We start from the raw sequence: 17,707 nt of genomic DNA, 5'->3' as shown, positions 1-17,707 counted from the left end.
TCCCTGGTAGTAAAGGAAGAATATTAGCACAGGTTCTCTCTCTCGTGGGGTATCTCGAACTCCGGGTAGGATTCGGGTGCTAGATGACGTACAGCATAGACCATCACAGCGACATAGATGGAGGCAGCAACTGCAGGACCATCTTCAGGGTCCTCTTCGGAGCCGGTAAAAGAGTGGTGATTGCTCTGAGGAGAAAGCAAAGGTGTCAGTATTTCATGCTAAGATAGCCCAATATTTGTCGATGCCTAGGCGCAAGATGGGGCCAGCATGGACGGGGGGCCAAGGAACGTACGCCGTATAGCGAGCCGAGGACGGAGAGAATAACGATTGCGAAGACTGAAATAACGACACTAGTAAGAGAGAAGATTGTTAGACGCTATGAACCTCCAAAGACAATAGGCCATCCTCTAGAATGGGGGAAGGCCTACCAAGACCAGGCGTTCAACGCCGACACAACGGGCTTCATCTTGGCGTCGGTACGGGGAGAAGGTATTCGGAATGGGAGATATGCGATAGCGCTGCAGGAGAAGAGTTGTTTCAGCCCGATTGAAAGGTACTGAATCGCAAGGCCAGGGCGAGGGAGGAGCAGTGATGATGATGGAGGAGCAAGTGACTGAAGATACGGAGGTTGGCGGGCGGAGCTCGTCGTGGCCCTAAGCCGTTTTCGGACAGGCGCAAGGCACCCCCGACTTTGTCTGGAACTCGGGCCGTTTTTGACTCTCTACACTTGGAATGCATAGAATAGGTGATGGAATTGTCTGTTCCCATAATGTGTGCATGTGCTATATACTCAAATGGCAACTATCTACTCTCTCGTCATACTGTGTTCCCCGATAGACGTTGAATCACTGAATATTGTCCAGGCAAACCATGGGCATGTCTCAATAGCCCAACTACAGCTCTGGAACCACCAAGCGATCGATATCCGGGCCTGAAAGATACAATCGAATTAGTTATCTCTTCGTACTCAACTCATATCTCAAGATCAAAAACGATCAGCATCAATCACTTACCCCATCCCGAGCCATACCCGGCGATAGTAATAACGTTCGAACTTCCCGCGTTAAGCTCAACATTCAGCGTCGACGAGAAAGGCGTATTTCCATTCGTCGAGGGAATAAATGCCAGAATCTGAGGGTTTCCATTCACAGTCACTGTAGCGTAGCGCTGGCTTGAATCACCATTCTCATATCTCACTTGAACTGTAGTCTTGGTGGTAGCATTACTGGTGACCCCGTTAAACTGGAGGGTTCCATCGCTGGAGCCTCCGATGTATCCTACTGATTTACTGCCTGAACAGCCACTGCAGGTAAGGGTTACAGCACCGTTGGACAGCGTGTTAGAGGAAGACTCGGCTTCGGGAGTGGTTTCTGTAGGGGAAGTTGACCAGGACTGCTGGGTGGAAATGATCCAACTATCTTCGTTTGTCTGTGGGTTTTAGAATGTTTTGGTCAGATTGAACTTTGGCTCAAGTAAAAGTATGGGGTTTGAAAAATAGTGTAAGAGAAACGTACGAGGGAGGCGGTTGTTCCGGACAAAGTCAATGGAAGCCAGATATAAGTTGATGCCATGAGGTTGGTGGACAGCCATCGATCACCCATGTACCTGGTGAAATTAGTCAATAAGTCGAACCACACAAATTTCTTCTTAGAGGCTTCTTCCTTGACATACATTACATTGTTACCCACTCCCAAAATGAATGTAGTTTGGGAGTCATAGGTGTTCGTGCCGCTGGGAGCGAAATTGGCCCAAGAACTCCAAGGGCCACTCAGACTCGTAGCAGTGCTGTACTTGTTATCGTTTGTAGCTGCAGGAACATATTAGCTCTCGATCGAGTTTATCCTGTTCCTTTGGGAGATAATAAACATACACCACCCTATCATCGAGTTATGGTTAGCTCAAATCGTAGTGGGATGGGAAAGCACTTACCTGTCAACTGGGATCCGAACATGAAATACACGCCATCCTGCTTGAACACAGCGGGAGCCTCAATGTGGTCAGACCACAGGTACGTGTTGGAAGTAACGTTGGTATAGTCGTCAGTCAACCGGTCAATTCTCAACCCGTTTGGCCGCTACCAATAATTGTTAGAACTATGTAGTATCGTGGATGGCGAAGGCACAGCCAATCAACACACTTACATCCTCTGTTAATAGATATGCAGACCCATCATCATCTTTGAAAAGACCCATATCGCGCGACTGGAAGCCCAAGGGCTGGAATGAACCTCTGGGAGTAACCGAGTCAGTCCGAGTATTGTTAATAGAGATCGGATAGCTTCAGTGAGTCTCACAAATAGTTATACTTGCCACAAACACTGGAACCTGTCGCAACGCCAGTCTTTGCTTCCGCATAGCTGCTGTCGTCAATGTGCATCCACATCACATATTTGGAGGTTGCCTCGTTATAAATGACCTTCGGGCGCTCGACAATTCGATTCGGGCCAAGGTCTCCGCTACTTTGAAGAGAGAGTAGCTCTCCAACAAAGCTCCATTCCACCAAGTTGGTGCTGGAATAACAGTTGATGGATTGGAAGGCACTTCCGTTTAGCTTGTTCTCGCCGATCCAGTAGTAGACAGAGTCAACTTCGATTATTCCTAGGGAGGTGAGGTCAGTTATGGGGTACAGTTGACAAATGGTATTATTTTGTCTCTATGCATACCGCCACCATGAGCCTGAACGTGCTGATTTGTACCAGATGCTGTCCATGTTGCAGCAGGAACCTGGCCATATTAACAAACTTGTTCAACTCTCATATGTAATACCAGGGAAACGCACAATTTGCAACGAAGCAAGGCTTCCCTGTACCAAAGCCAAGCCAGCAACAACCAGGTTCTTCTTTAGAAGCATGATTAATGCACCGAGTGGATTGTCATTCAATTGAAAGAAGAATTTCCGTGAAGAATCAGATCTCCACTTAAATAGGTCCGGGGAAAAGGCAAGCACTATTTCTGACGACTTTCATCAAAAACCCTTGTCGGCTTAGCATCATGCACGATGCGTTCCTTCCCCGCGAATCGACATGGATATCTCAGCTGACGACCGCATAACTTCCCCTTCATGCAACGGAAAATTCCCCTTCATGTCGATGGAATAATTCGACAGAGCGCTTTTATTCATCAGGGAAGCTACGGACTGGTGTATTTTCTTGCCCCTCCACCGGAGTCTCGGGGTGCCTCGTGGGAAGTGCGGGGGATCGTCGGTTGACTGTGATCAACTCTCCGGGGTAGTACCGGGCGTGAATTCCCCCGGAATATTGCGTGCAGGTTTATTCTGCTGCGTTGCCCCTGCAGACATCATTTAAGATGCTTATCAATACATGAACTACCCATGGACTCAGCAATGAGATCGCTATCCCGGTGCGGGGATCGGGATATCTCTCGGGTTGACACTAAACTATACAAGTCGGGCATATAGATTTGGTGACTTTAGTTGCCCTTCTCTGGCTACGTTAGCTAATGTAACGTCGCGCGGGTTAGCTTGCCTCGGAATGAGGGGCACCGTGGCCCCGAAAAGGGCTTTTTAAAGACCTCTTCTGCTACTGACGTTCAAGGTCATCCTCGTTACATCCTTCCAAGAGATTTATTGCCAGCTTTTGGCAGACACTATTCTCTACTAGTAGGCGTAAGACAGACAAATTTTCTAATCGACTATGCGATATGATGTCCTCAATATGAATCCTTAACATAAGCTAAGAAAGCACAGAAGAGAGGATACGAAGAATTCAAAGATGCAAGGTTGTTCTCCCTAATCATGGTTATACCCAACCTCTAAACAGCCAATATTTAGAGACCGTGTGAGTGGAAGAAGTCAACAAAATCAAAGAAAGAGCGCTTGAAATACCGCTCCTGGGTGGTCTGATTGACGACCTGCATGCCATAGTGCTCATCGAACGAGCCAAACTCCCAGTTGTCAAGCATACTCCACCCAATGGCACCAATGATGTTGATACCGTCCTCATGGATACAGTTCAATATTTCCGTAAGGAAAGCTTCATAGTACAAGGAGCGGGGCAGGTCATTCAGCTGCGACGCCAGCTCCGCCTCAGCTTCGGCGAAGACTGGGAACCCGAACTCGGAGACCATAATCGCTTGCGGCTGGTATGTATCCCAAATGTAGTTCATGAAAGCGCGGAAGTACTTCGGGGTGAGATAGGGGTAGGAGTTGGAGTAAAAGCCAATTTCCCATCCGTTAGAGCTGATTGATGTGGTGTTGACACAGTTTGGCCACAGGGAATGGTTCGGGTCTTTGGCGCAGGCGTCGATACCGTCATCCGGTGGGAAGACAAAGGTCGCCGTGTAGGGGTCAACTGCGTAGAAGTCGGACTTGCCCTTGTACCGGGCGAGGGTCTCGGGAGAAAGTGCGCGAGACTCGTTTGTGCAGGTCGATGTCACGCTCTCGGGAACGTCCTTGCCCAGCCAGGTTGGGTTGGACATGATACCAAGAAGGTAGTCCTGATACCTGTTGGTAGCCTTCACATCTTCCTGGTTGTTGGGATCCAGTGGAACGCCGAAGTTGTCGGCGTTCTTATACGATACCATTCCCTTGCCGCCCATTGACTTGTACAAGTCGTAGACTTGGGTGTGTGCCTCGAGGAAGTTGTACATACCCTCGAGATTACCAGATTCATAGTAGGGCTCGTTGATGGTAATCCAGATAGGCACGCGGTCACCGAACTCGGCGAACAAGATCCTGGAGTAGTAGACGAATGAGTCGACAAATGTGCCATTGGCAGCCCCAGAGTTGGTGGAAAGGTAGGATCTCGTCACGTTTCCACCATCCATCACAAACTCATACGGCTCGTCAGCGTGCACGATAGTGACCATGGGCTTCACACCGTATTCGAGGCAGGTATTGATAAGGTCGTTGTAGTGGTCAATACCCTCCTTGTTGACGGGGGTGCCAGCACCGGCAAACGGAAGAATCCGAGTCCAAGAGATGGAGAAGGAATAGTATGGAACACCCATAGCAGCAATGCGTGCAATATCCTGCTTATAGAAATAGTAGTTCCAGTCGGTGATATAGTCCGGAGCCTGGCCCGCATTGAAGTTGAAGTAGTCCAGAACACTAGGAGTGCGACCCTCGTCCTGAATAGCACCTTCAATCTGACCCGCTGATGAAGCCACACCAACGATAAAGTCCTTGGGGAAGGTATAATCTTTCGCATTTGGCGCATCGCTGTAGCTGAATCCGGCTGGCGGTGGCATGACGAGAGAGGAAGACGGCACCGGAGTGGCCTGAACGGTTGTTGTAACGCTGAAAGTTGAGATGGATACATTTGGCATGAAAGTAGCCCAGCGACGGTTCCATTCAGCTTGGCCGTAAGGATTGTCCCAGTCCGACGCACTCGCTTCATTCTTGTTCCACGTGGTGGTCTTGACACCCGACGGCATGATGGCTTTCATCGAGGCCGCTGGCATGTACGTCGTCACCGGGGACGAGGTTGGCAGAGGGGTCGCATAACGAGTCGACGTCATGGAGGAGAAGCTGTAGCTGCTGCGATTGGGCTTGTGGGCTCGCGGCTTCACAACATGATCAGCGTGGACTGGTGGAGCAGCGCTGACTAGCGGTGCGCATACAGCAACGATGGCCGCAACAGGCCCAATTTCGAACCGCATGGCTGTAGTTCTCAAATTGAAGAGGATTAATGGGGCTAAAGAATCACAGGAATGCAGGGCTTTTCATGGCTACTTATACGCCCTGTTTGGAAGCCCCGACATTTCACCGTCCCAGTCGAGCCAGCAGCATGTCACAATTTCCCCGCAAGCATCTCAATGTATAGACTCCGAGAAACATCTTTGCGGGGTCAAGTGGGACCATATCGACCCGGGACGGGAAGCTTAGGAGTTTTGAGGAGCTTGGTATCATTGCATGCCCTCGTGGGGAAATTGCCGAATGTCCATGCAGCCGGACTAGAAACCACTAAGCTTCAACAGGATATGTGCAGAATGATGGGTCAATGGTCGTAGTGGGGGCGTCAAAGCCCAAAGAGACACGAATAACTGGGCAACCGGGAAAGTTGGTGGATTTTAAAGGAAGCCTCTGTAAGATCAGTGCCAAACTGGGCTTAAGCAAGCCCCACCATATTTGATAGTCGGGGAAATGCACGACACCAATTTCCCCGCGCTTCAATAATTTCCCGAAACACATGGACATTTCCCCGGTTCCTCGATCTTCTAGAAACCCAATTGTCCGAATCGGTACCAACGGTGGAAGCCAATAAGGTCCATCATTCTTGAAAATGCATAAACTGTGCACGCATAGCACTACATACCTCGAGTCTTATCTCCGCCTCTTACCCCACACATTACAGTAATCGGGTCTCAACAACTCGAAGTACTTAGATGTGGCAAACGTTGCCATTCCTCCCTATTTCCTTCTTCCTCGTGCGTCATTGAACTATATCTTGACAAGAACATTGTCGAGGACATTGTCAGCATCACGTAGGTCAGCAACTTGTCAGCTGCGGCAAATCTCCGAGTATAATAAGATTAAGGGATCAGGAGAAGCCTTTATCAATCTTCTCAAGGTCTGCCTATGATTCAAAATCACCTCCTTCTTGGAAATAATAAGGTGTGGTAACCTGATAAGTCCCTCCGAGGAATGCCTGGGGACTGAGATATGTCTAGTATTGCAAACAGCAAACAGTTTGACATCAGTTTTAACGTATACTTCATGGATCTGTGAGGACACTTCATTCAAGTGATTTGACTCGAGACTGAGTCGTGTTGTCTTCTCTGGTTGAAATAATTCCCATAGGAACCAAAAAAGTAGATGATGAAAGCTCTTTTGTTTAGTTATTTCCATAGGTAAACGGATATTTCGCTTCTGATTTGCGGGTGGATAGAGGACATTCTTGTATTTTGGCATCAAATAGCCAAGACGCTGTAATGTGGGTGAGTAGCCCAGCTTAAGTATTGGCCAGGAGCTTATTTGGTCTTTCCTCGTCATCAGTACTATTGTTCTCGCCAAAAACATGATTCGGGCAAGAATCTGCTCCGCTGACAAAGCGGACTAATGGACCATCGCCAATGCAAATTCACACTCGTGCTTTTATCTCTCTGCAGATTGATTTGACTGAAGACTATTTGCGGAAGTATTAAATCACCTTCAGACACGGATCCACATTAGGAAAGGAGATCGGTCCGAAAGGACGGATTTGCGGATCTGCAAAATCCATCTTAAACCAAGTCTAATGGATAAATCTGGGGTTTCTTCACGACGTCGAACTCCGAATTCTGCAGATTACGGCCTGCAGCCGTTGCCAATGCGGGGAAACGCTGTTCCCTGGCGGTTTCATCTACTTTAATTTAGCCTGGGGAACCGCACGGATGGGATACGAGAGAGGAGATGTAACCCACTCTCTTCCATTCGTCCGAGGATGCTAAGCAAATCGATAATTCAGCCAAAATCCAACATTACTCGAAACGTCGCGGAAAATTTAATGATCTTTGATAGTAGAGAAATTCAATCTAGAGGCAGGGTAAATTCGACCTATTCATCATGATAAAAGCTTGGGGATATCCCACTGTCAACGGCCCAAGGCGGGGCTCAATTCAACAGCACCTGATTCATACAAAATATAGCAATTATGAAGAACATATCTTTCTCGTTTCTTATTTCTCTGTTCCTCTATCTAACATTGTCCTCTGCCAGAACTTTGGGAAAGGATGTCAACAAGCGAGTCACCGCGGGCTCGCTTCAACAAGTGACCAGCTTTGGAGACAATGCCTCTGGGACCTTGATGTATATCTATGTCCCGAATAATTTGGCCACTAACCCTGGAATTATCGTCGCCATTCATTATTGTGAGTGGAGTTTCCTTCTTGAATCTCTCTTGTCTCGGGGGAAGCAATAACAAAGAATTATCTAGGCACTGGCACCGCTGAGGCATACTACACCGGGTCTCCCTACGCTCAGCTGGCGGAGCAGTATGGCTTCATTGTCATCTACCCTGAAAGCCCCTACAGCGGGACCTGCTGGGATGTCAGCTCTCAGTCTGCTCTGACCCATAACGGCGGTGGGGACAGCAACTCCATCGCCAACATGGTGACCTGGACCATCAGTGAATACAATGCAGACACCAGCAAAGTATTCGTGACGGGAACCAGCTCTGGCGCCATGATGACGGCAAGTGGCCCCTGTCTTTTTGATCCATCGCTCTACAATCCCAACTGACTTGCATCGCCGCAGAACGTCATGGCAGCCACGTATCCCGAACTCTTCGCAGCAGCGACAGTCTACTCCGGCGTTAGCGCCGGCTGCTTCTACTCCTCCACCAACCAAGTCGACGCGTGGAACAGCAGCTGTGCCGAAGGCGACGTTATCAGCACCCCCGCCGTCTGGGCCGGCATCGCCGAAGACATGTACCCCGGATACTCTGGCTCACGACCTCGAATGCAGATCTACCACGGCAGCGCTGACACGGCTCTCTACCCGCAGAACTACTACGAGACCTGCAAGCAGTGGGCTGGCGTCTTCGGATACAACTATGACTCACCTGAGTCGACACTCGCCAATACCCCGGAAACAAACTACCAAACCACCAATTGGGGCGCTAATCTCCAGGGTATCTACGCGACGGGTGTTGGTCATACGGTTCCCATTCATGGGACGCAGGATATGGAATGGTTTGGCTTCTCGAGTAGCTCGTCATCGTCCACTACGACCGCATCGGCCACCAAGACCAGCACGACAACGACAAGTTCCACTTCGAGCACCTCGACTTCCACGGGCGTGGCGGCGCATTGGGGACAGTGTGGAGGCTCTGGATGGACAGGGCCGACTGTGTGTGCCACAGGTTATACGTGCACTTACGCTAATGATTGGTATTCCCAGTGCTTGTAATTAAGCTCTTAACGCATACTCCATCAATGATAAGTAGTCTTTTTCAACCAGTCTTGGATAATTTACGTACACTGTATGTGGAAGGCTTCCTGTTAGATATTTCATGGTGCGGGACAAAATCTCTTGGGAAATATGAGCTAGCCATGCCCAACAGGCCAGATGCCAAATGTCAGAAAATCCGAAGAAAAACACTGCTTCTTGCATGAATCGGACCCCTGACCTTCACGTTCCATATATAACTTCACCAAAATGCTCTGTCGCCAACTCACGATGCTGAAGTACATACTTTTAGGGCTGGCCCGGTGGAACAGTTACGCTCTACACGCACATTAATACCTTGAATCTTTAAAATAAAAGGGATTTTTATATTCTTTCTACATAAAGATTATATTTAATAAGAATAAAAGAAGAAATAAAAGAAGAAATAAAAGAAGAAATCGGCGAGTGGAGGGTTTAGCCGCTCGCCCACTCTCCCCCCTAGGGTGTGCCCGGTCATCCGTGGAGCGATGCTCGACATCGGATACCAGTCAACCATATGTCCCCTCAATTTTCCTTCACAGGGGCACACCCTTGGCCAACCAGGTGGCGCAAACCTGGCTGACCAACTAGGCCATGAGGGGGAAGATTACCTGGAAGAACTTGAAATTAATGATAACCCTCAAGACGCCTGGTATATGGTAACGAACCAGTTAGTTCCCAAGGCATTTTCGACTGCCCGGCCTGCTTGTTATTGACAAAATTAATCCAAGTTGTAGATACTTGTCTATTTGCGCTCTTTTTAATTAACTCACTCACTGGCCCTTCTTTTTGCACTTGATCTTTTGATTTCGAGGCTAGTTGAGGGTATTCGCGCAGTTTTGAAGTACCGCAGCAGATGAAGCTGGATCTCTCTGGGGCATTCAAAAACAATCAGAGGACACGGACTTTTCCGTCGCTGCTCTCTCCACGATTGTGAAACGTTATATATTGAATCAATTCATATTCATCATACCCTTCTCAAGGGTCGTCTATTTTAGGTTGGGTCTATTGTCAGTGGGTCTTGTTCCACTCGACACACTCATCGAACGTCACTCCGGAGCCACCAAAGATATCCAGGGCGCTTCCGATCGTCAAGTCGACCTTGCCCTTGCTGCTAATATGGACTTTCTCCAAATCCTGTAGGCTTCGGGCACCACCAGCATAGGTGATGGGAATGGTGCACCATTCGGCCAATTTGGACACCAACTCCTCGTCGACACCCTGCTGTAGACCCTCCACATCCGCGGCGTGAATCAAGAATTCCGAACAGTAGGGCTCCAGAAGTGCAATGGATTCTATGAAAAAGTTAGTCGCAAGGGCCCGTCAAATGTCACCTGTGGCCTTTTGGCGGATTATCTTACCTTGGTTGATTTCCATCTCTGTGATGGTCTGCCACCGGTCCATCGCCACGAACCAGGTATTATCCTTTCTCCGGCAGCTCAAATCCAATACCAGCTTCGACTTGTCACCGCCAAGAGCTGCAAGTACGGACTCCAGTCGCTCGAGGGAGAACTTGCCCGAGGGGAAGAGGAATGAAGTGATGATCACCTATTGTCCCGCATTCCATTGATTAGCGTCATTGCTGAAGATCATGACGAAAGACACCAGAACATGACCTGGCTCCTCCAACACGGAGCTCTCGAATTCCTGTGCAGCGACAAAGCCGATGCGGGAAAAAAAGGCCTGAATCACAACATTGCGGGGCGCAACTCACCTTCTCAGCACCCTGGTCAATCCAGTATTGCGCATTCTTATCGTTTATTCCTCCGGCCACTTGCAGCCCATTGGGCCAGGCTCGAACTGCCTCAAGTGCTGCCTCCTCATTGCCCGGTCCAAGCTTCACCACATGCCCACCGCGCAAATTATGCTTCTGGTACAGTTCCGCATAGTGGCTGGCGGGGAGCTTGGAGACGTAGTTGGTCTTCAGGTCTTCGGCAACATTGCTGAGGGTGCCACCCACAATCTGCTTGACCTGCCCCGAGTGGAGGTCAATGCAGGGCCGGAATTGGGTCATTTTCTCTTGCGAGTCGCAAGTCTTGAGAGCGCAAGTGTAGTGACGCCAAAGTTCCTCCGCCGCACCTCCGATATCGAGGGGCTTATCGCGCATTATCGCACGTGACATTGAGCTTGGTCCCCAAAAAAACTTCGGGGAGCGTCGCGGAGTTGACATCAACTTACTACCACAGTTTTCTCTTCATTCACATATATCATGGTCGGAAAACGGAAGAGAGAGACTGCTGTTGTCTCTCGGTCTACCAAAACCAAAGAGGCCAGCCCTGAACCGGCGAATGACGCACAGGACATTTTCCGCAAATATTTCGAGGCGCAATTCGAACCCATCGAAACCGACGTACCTTCCAAGCGCGATGCCGAGGAACCGGAATCTGGTGACGATGATAATATTGAGGATGATGATGAGATCTCAGAGCCAGATTCTGATTGGGATGGGCTCTCTGGAGAGAGCGACGAAGAGAACGTGGTGGAAGTTGTTGAACACAAGGATGCTAGTCTTGGAGCGAACGACTTGATGGACAAGAAGGCGCGCAAGGCATTTATGGTAGAGCATCACCGCTTTAACTTAATCAGTCCACAAGCTAATCGCTGTCATTACAGAGCGCGAAACCCCCATCTTCCGCGGATGAGAAAAAGAAGACTACCAAGTCAACCAAGAAGGACAACTCGGACGACGACACCAATGATGCTCTGAATCTAAAGCATGACCTCGATTTGCAACGACTACTTCGAGAATCCCACCTCCTCGACTCGGCCTCGGAACTCGCGCCGACAGGTAAGAACCGACTGAAGGCTTTGGATCTACGCATGCAAGACCTCGGAGCCAAAGAATCTCTCTACAAACAGAAGAATATGCCCGATGCCTTCCGACAAGGCATCAAAGCAAAGGCTATTTCAAGGGACGAGAAGCGACGACGGGAGGCTAAGGAGAATGGTATCATTCTTGAGAAGCCCTCCAAGATCACCAAATCAGACAACAAGCGGAGAGAGCGTGGTATTGGAGGATCTTCCATTGGTAAATTCTCTGGAGGTACATTGAATCTGAGCAAACAAGATTTGCATTCTATGCAAAGCTCCCGGGGCCGCAGCAGCCGAGGCGGACGCGGTGGGCGTGGTGGGCGTGGTGGACGTGGCGGGAAGGCCAAAAGAGGTCGCTTCTGAGATGATTATCTCACTATAAAACTCTTTGTCTACCTGCCCATCATGCAAATACAGTCATGGCCCATACAGTGCAGCCCCGGCAGACCTTCTCATGCCCCATCATCAAAAGCTGCTATCTGACCCTCGATCCAACCGGCGCGATTAGGGGACATGAGCCACCACCTCGATTTCCACCCGCATATCATCCCGTGCAAGCTTTGGCACGCCAACGCAGGTCCAGATAGGCTGATGTTCCGGCATCCACTTCTTCATGTTGCGCACCATGGCCCCGAGTGTCTCATTATCCAACGGAACGTGGTACGAAGTCACCCGGAATACCTGGTCCCAGCCCTTTCCGCCGGCATGCTTCAGGTTGAGGTCAATGTTCTCAAAGGTCTGATCGATCTCGGCATTGATTTCTTGGTGGATCTCTCCGGACTTGGGGTCCCAGCCACCTGTCATCGAAATATGTCAGTCCTATAGCTTTGTATAGAATAACTAGACCATGAGACTAGCGCACCTTGACCGGCGCACTCGATGCGATCACCAATGCGGACAGCTTGACTATACCAGTAGTCTTGATTATTCTTCACGCCGACACCTTCATAGTTGTAGTATTGTAGATGGGCCATTTCGTTGTAATGGGTAGTTGTACAATGACAATCTGAGAAAAGACAAGCTATTCTACCACAATGTGCACACGGACACCGCAGCCTTTAAATAGAAAAGCAGTTCTAGTAGAGTATGCATTTAGACCCATCCAGCTTACATCTGCTGGCCAGTGAGGTTCTCCTCTTCGTAAATTTGTAAGTGTGAGGGGGGTAAGCGTAACAGTAAGCACAGCATGCATTCCGGAGGAGCTGAACATGGGCAATTATGACGACATGATGCATTTTAGAGGTCATTCTAGATAGTACTTCTTGCGGGGAAGTCGTACAAAGAACTTGAAAGTCTGGCTAAACCTGGCTGGATACAGATGTTTTGCATTTACCCCCGTCAATAGTACTCAACCATCAAACGAGCAAAAATCTGGTTTGTATTTAGCACTCAAAGGAGAACCACGATTAAATCATAATTTAGGGCTCGAGGAGCTAAAATATCCAGATATCAGTAACACAAATAAGGCGCTGTTTTCAAGAAACATGGGCGGCCAATTTGACCAGCCGGCTTAAGGTTATAGATGTACCTCTCTCTGTGATTGCCTGCAAAATACTGCTGGCTAGTTACCTAACGGCATCGAAAATATGCGTCTATCTCTTGCTAGCTCTACCACTAGGAAGCTCAAGGATCAATCAGACAAGGATTCTCAGAGGAAAAAGTGCATCAATATCCCGATCACGACGTTGTCGTGCTGGTCACCGACTGTTTCGTTTGCATCGAAGACCCGTTTAGGCCCCCTACAGCTTGGCATTTATGCATCATGCATTTTCTCATATAGACTCATACGGATATCTACACAAAACGAGTCAGCAGTTGCATGGCTAAGGTATTAGACCGCCTTCTACCGTCTCACGTCACTTTTTCCGTTGCCAAGGTCCCCCAACCGGCCTTGGGGGGTTCCACTGCATTGCAGATGTTGTGCGTGTTGCGGTTACTCGATTCTCCGAAGACACCGAGATCAGCTTTCCCTCAATTTGAGATATTTTTTAAATTGCCAGTTGATACTAGCGCTGGATATAGACTTTCCCTCAATTCTGCAGGATTCATCACGCATTAGCATCTTGCTCGGTCGTACATTAGCGGCGGATAGATAAGAATCACCCAGGATAGGCAACCGAAGTAACTGCCCAGACAAAGTTCCACTGCGTAAGTAGATGCCAAGAAAAGCAATACAAAATATGTACCTTGTCTCCGCTCTCCGACGGCGGGCTTTGGGCGAGACATGATCGTCGTGCGTAAGTTCGAGCCTGATAATAATGGCTTGGCAAGTTGGGTGTTATCATCAAGGGGGAGCTGAGAGTGATCGCCACGTCTTCGTACTTTCTCATTGGAAAGTGCTGATAGACTAGTAGCGACATGAGTATCGCCAAGCTGTACTGTCGGGATTATTCCATGGTCGACGATGATCAGGAGACTCCTTGGAGCCTTGCCAGGCAATTGTGCACATGCTCCTCAAACGGTGACGTCTCCACGGTCCTCAGCGATGTTTCTTATTTGGAAAACATTCCAAAGATCACATCATCGGCCCGGCCCACGGGTGATCATCATAGCGGACGATCAGGGGCATTCCGAGAGCTTTGTAGGGCGTCGACTCAGAGGCCTCTGTGCTCTCCCTTTCTCTTGGGACTCGTATGAGTGGAACCGGTCGCATGGGGAAGAAGTCGATCTGTTCAATGTTGACCTGCGAGACTCAGCCCTGGATTAACAATGAAACTTCGTCTGCCAAGAGCTGTTGATTGCCCTGAATTTGGTGTATGTAGATGAACTCACTTCAGCCATATGATAAGCAGTTCTCATTCCGCTCTGCCCAGTCTGTTGTCTTGCTTGGCGTCATGGAAATGAGGCGAGTATGGAGCAGTATGCCTGGCGAAATTGGATGCACTGCCACTGGGGACATTGGAGACAATAAAGATGTTTTTCATGGGATACAACATGCTGAGAAATTCGGGTATGATCATCCTCATCCATATCCATAGCCCCTCCGACCCCGTTAGGGCATTCTATAATCCACATACTCCATGCATAAAGAACATCTGTATTTACTTAAGGGGCTGACTACTGTACATAGATCTCCCTCTATGTCTACTAGGGCAAAAGTTGACCACCACAGTGGGTTTCAGCCCAAGGGGGCTGTGCTAAATGTGCGAAGAACATGGCCAGTGCGTTTTATTGAAACACAGCACGTGTGGATCAATCAAGGCCTTTTTATGGATTCTAGGAAATACTGGTAGACCCATTTATGAGAGGATAGGTCATATTTAGCTCAAAGACCGTCTCCATGGTCTAGAACCTGAACTATTTGGTAGCTACCCCCGCAGTTTGTACCATAGCATTGTGCCCAAGGCGATCTCTTTTGCGTTCTCGACCGGCATTGCCTTATTGAATATCTCTAACTTCAAGTTACGCGAGGTGTCTCTCAAAGTAAAGCCTATGATGCCAAGAAGGTTCTCGTGAGGGATGTGCTACGAAACCCGTGGATGGCAAATCGACTAACTACTACTCCGTACTAGTGTCTCGCCGATATGCAGAACATTCTCTACTTCTAATGACGAATTACTTTTCTACAGCCGACCTTTGCGACCGGGTTCAATACCGACCTTGAAGAATGCTATGGACAGAAAGGTTAATTAGTTGTCGGTAGATGGAACAAGAAGGGCAAGTTCAGCATGACGAGACTTCTACAGGAGCCGAAACAGGAGGTGAAGCAATTTCTGTGCCGTTGGACGCAAATGTGTAGTATGGAGAGACAACGTGGGCGAGAAGCGGTATATGAGAGGGTGACTGGCCAGTTTTGGGTCAGGGCCGCCACCGTAGATCTCGGAGACCGGAGCAGCCGGTGGAGACTTTTCGAGAACCCAGCACGGGTTCTTTTCCTCTTCGAGCATCTGATGAAGTCAATACCACCCGGCTCGGCGATTTATAATATTAAATATCTTGAAAATCTGCCGGCTTAACAGGATTTCCAACCGCTCTGTTCTCTTCCGGGTGATGGTGTGCCGCTACTCCAAAGCAATGCATCCGAGAAATTCCAGGATCAAACGGTGATCTCGGGTGGAGATATCGGGTATTCGTCAAGTTGAGGACATCAATAAGCCAATAGTGTGTCGCTGGCATCATTCAACATGCATGAGGGGGTTGCAGTCGGCTACCCGACTCGGGATCATCTCGGCGGACGGTCGCCGCCACGAAGACCGGGCACCGGCGGGGGAAAGAAGCTGGGCGAAAGTATTGGGGAGGTCTTGGCTCGGACTGAAAAATCGGATGCCTGAAAATGGCTGCATGGGTGGCTTGTTAGCCAAGACAAGAGCCCTATCAACCTTGGAGAATATACCCTCAACGTCTGCCCGAGGTAGGAAACCAGAAATACTCCGACGAAATGGGTGGCATAAACAAATCACGTCCACCAAGCTTTCCCGGCAGGCGATCATTCGGCAGACAAGGAACAAACGCTGTTGACTCTTCCGCTAGGACTTCCGAGCAGCTTCGTGAATCGTTCTATGACCCCTGTTCGGGGCCTGTGTAAGGCCAGTAATGGTTGGAAGTTGGGAAAAGTCGAACTGATAAACTCTGGAGCATCATGTAGCAGCCAGCGAACGATATCAGCACAATTGGAACTTGGAGACAACACGCCCCTGTCGGGTGCAGCAGTAGTGCCAAGGGGGGGGAGTGGAAAGATGAAGTCAGTGGGGCTGATCGACGGTTGAGGATTGGCACCATTGTTCCACTGGCGACATAGGGGCCGTTCGATTGTCGATCATAGCCGGCTAGCGTGAACCTAGTCTTAGGTCGAGAAGCGCATTCCTGACCCTTGGCACTCTACCAGTGATGTCTGGATTTAATCAATTGCAGATGCATTGGACGCGTTAGCGGGCGGATACAGCCTCGTACGCTTATCTTGCCATGGATGCATCATCATTGGACTATTTTCAGGACCCTGGATCCTTCTGACCTTTTCGTAGTCCCGATTTGATGACGATCAGTGCCTAAGCAGCAAGGGTAGCAACCCATCCCCTATAGTTATAGATGCTTTTCAAAAGCAATAACAACAAATAAATCCATAATAGGAGACAGTCTACGTAAGCTACGTAACTACGGAGTGTTAGTTAGAGAATGAATCAAAAGATTTCTCTTTGCTTTACTTCCCCTGAAACATGGTTTCTTAAGGCAGTACTAGGGGAGCATTCTTGGCATTTGCTTAACTCTTAACTACTTCAGATCGTCACAGTGGGTAGGAAGCATCAGTCCTATCCGATGTAAGTTCCTCGACCATGTGCAATATGCTGGTCTTGCCAAGACCGGGATTTTCCTATACGATTGGCTTTCTGCCTCTACTAGACTACCACCCTCTTATCGTGCAGATTCAGATCCCGTATGACGCCGAGATAAAAAGAGTAGGGGGACGGCGAGATCAGGATGTTTGGTCTCGGAGAATATATTCCTTTCGTAACAGATTGAATCATGATTCATAAGTTTGTGGCGCACATTCTATGCAGATCTTTTCATAGTCGATACGTAGGACACGCATGCGATGACATTAGAAAGAATTTCCACCTGGTGGTGGCATTTCAGCCACGAAGCTTGTCAGTCACAATGAGAGAACTTCCAAAAGACCGTGCTCAAACGAATTATTTGTCTGTGTTTACGAAGAGAGCATTGAAGGCTAGAGGTTGGGCTTGGATATATGCTACGTTTCAAAGCAACTGGTTTGTAATTCACCACGGTTCTCTGTAAAGAATACGTACTAGGAAGCCAGAAGCATTTAGTCTAGAATTTGAACCCGCTGATCAGCATCTATCTGTCATAGACTGAGCAGCGTCCGGTTTTACCGTCTTCGTCCGATCCTTGCCACCTTCTATTTGCCAAGGGGATGGAGGAGGGTGGTCTCCTAGGCAAAATCCACAGTGGAGCACATGGCCTTAACTCTTCTCGGATGCATGGACCTGTCTAATAGTTTCGGGCATCTGCTACTAGGGGGGACTCAGGGCTGACGTCTGAGTACAAAAAGGCCCATATCATTCCAATCTTGAGA

At 48.9% G+C, this 17,707-nt stretch overlaps 6 protein-coding genes across 6 annotated transcripts; 2 read left to right on the top strand and 4 right to left on the bottom strand.

Annotated features, from left to right (window-relative positions):
- Positions 1-23: 23 nt before the first annotated feature.
- Positions 24-2,850, bottom strand: N7496_003635 (uncharacterized protein; the record flags this gene model as incomplete). The annotated part of the gene is made up of 12 exons (XM_056696566.1): positions 24-185; positions 293-350; positions 429-653; positions 1,031-1,428; positions 1,515-1,605; positions 1,672-1,807; positions 1,871-1,876; positions 1,930-2,074; positions 2,142-2,229; positions 2,294-2,597; positions 2,663-2,723; positions 2,779-2,850. 12 exons carry the CDS (start codon positions 2,848-2,850, stop codon positions 24-26), a joined length of 1,746 nt encoding a protein of 581 aa, XP_056558778.1.
- Positions 2,851-3,785: 935 nt separating this feature from the next.
- Positions 3,786-5,618, bottom strand: N7496_003634 (uncharacterized protein; the record flags this gene model as incomplete). The annotated part of the gene is made up of 1 exon (XM_056696565.1): positions 3,786-5,618. The coding sequence occupies one exon, from the start codon at positions 5,616-5,618 to the stop codon at positions 3,786-3,788; it is 1,833 nt and encodes a 610-aa protein (XP_056558777.1).
- Positions 5,619-7,591: 1,973 nt separating this feature from the next.
- On the top strand, positions 7,592-8,847 carry axeA (putative acetyl xylan esterase; the record flags this gene model as incomplete). The annotated part of the gene is made up of 3 exons (XM_056696564.1): positions 7,592-7,808; positions 7,874-8,130; positions 8,194-8,847. The coding sequence occupies 3 exons, from the start codon at positions 7,592-7,594 to the stop codon at positions 8,845-8,847; spliced, it is 1,128 nt and encodes a 375-aa protein (XP_056558776.1).
- Positions 8,848-9,876: 1,029 nt separating this feature from the next.
- N7496_003632 (1-(5-phosphoribosyl)-5- ((5-phosphoribosylamino)methylideneamino)imidazole-4-carboxamide isomerase HIS6) lies at positions 9,877-10,972 on the bottom strand (the record flags this gene model as incomplete). The annotated part of the gene is made up of 3 exons (XM_056696563.1): positions 9,877-10,160; positions 10,227-10,413; positions 10,580-10,972. 3 exons carry the CDS (start codon positions 10,970-10,972, stop codon positions 9,877-9,879), a joined length of 864 nt encoding a protein of 287 aa, XP_056558775.1.
- Positions 10,973-11,074: 102 nt separating this feature from the next.
- On the top strand, positions 11,075-12,039 carry N7496_003631 (uncharacterized protein; the record flags this gene model as incomplete). Its single annotated transcript, XM_056696562.1, has 2 exons — positions 11,075-11,422; positions 11,479-12,039. 2 exons carry the CDS (start codon positions 11,075-11,077, stop codon positions 12,037-12,039), a joined length of 909 nt encoding a protein of 302 aa, XP_056558774.1.
- A 141-nt stretch (positions 12,040-12,180) lies between these two features.
- Positions 12,181-12,650, bottom strand: N7496_003630 (RidA family protein; the record flags this gene model as incomplete). The annotated part of the gene is made up of 2 exons (XM_056696561.1): positions 12,181-12,473; positions 12,539-12,650. The coding sequence occupies 2 exons, from the start codon at positions 12,648-12,650 to the stop codon at positions 12,181-12,183; spliced, it is 405 nt and encodes a 134-aa protein (XP_056558773.1).
- Positions 12,651-17,707: the final 5,057 nt, after the last annotated feature.

This window comes from Penicillium cataractarum (assembly GCF_028827025.1).
Source record: "Penicillium cataractarum strain IBT 29864 chromosome Unknown utg000002l, whole genome shotgun sequence".
Taxonomy (NCBI): domain Eukaryota; kingdom Fungi; phylum Ascomycota; class Eurotiomycetes; order Eurotiales; family Aspergillaceae; genus Penicillium; species Penicillium cataractarum.
Note: the sequence above shows the minus strand (reverse complement) of the source record. Positions and strands in the feature narration are given on the sequence as shown.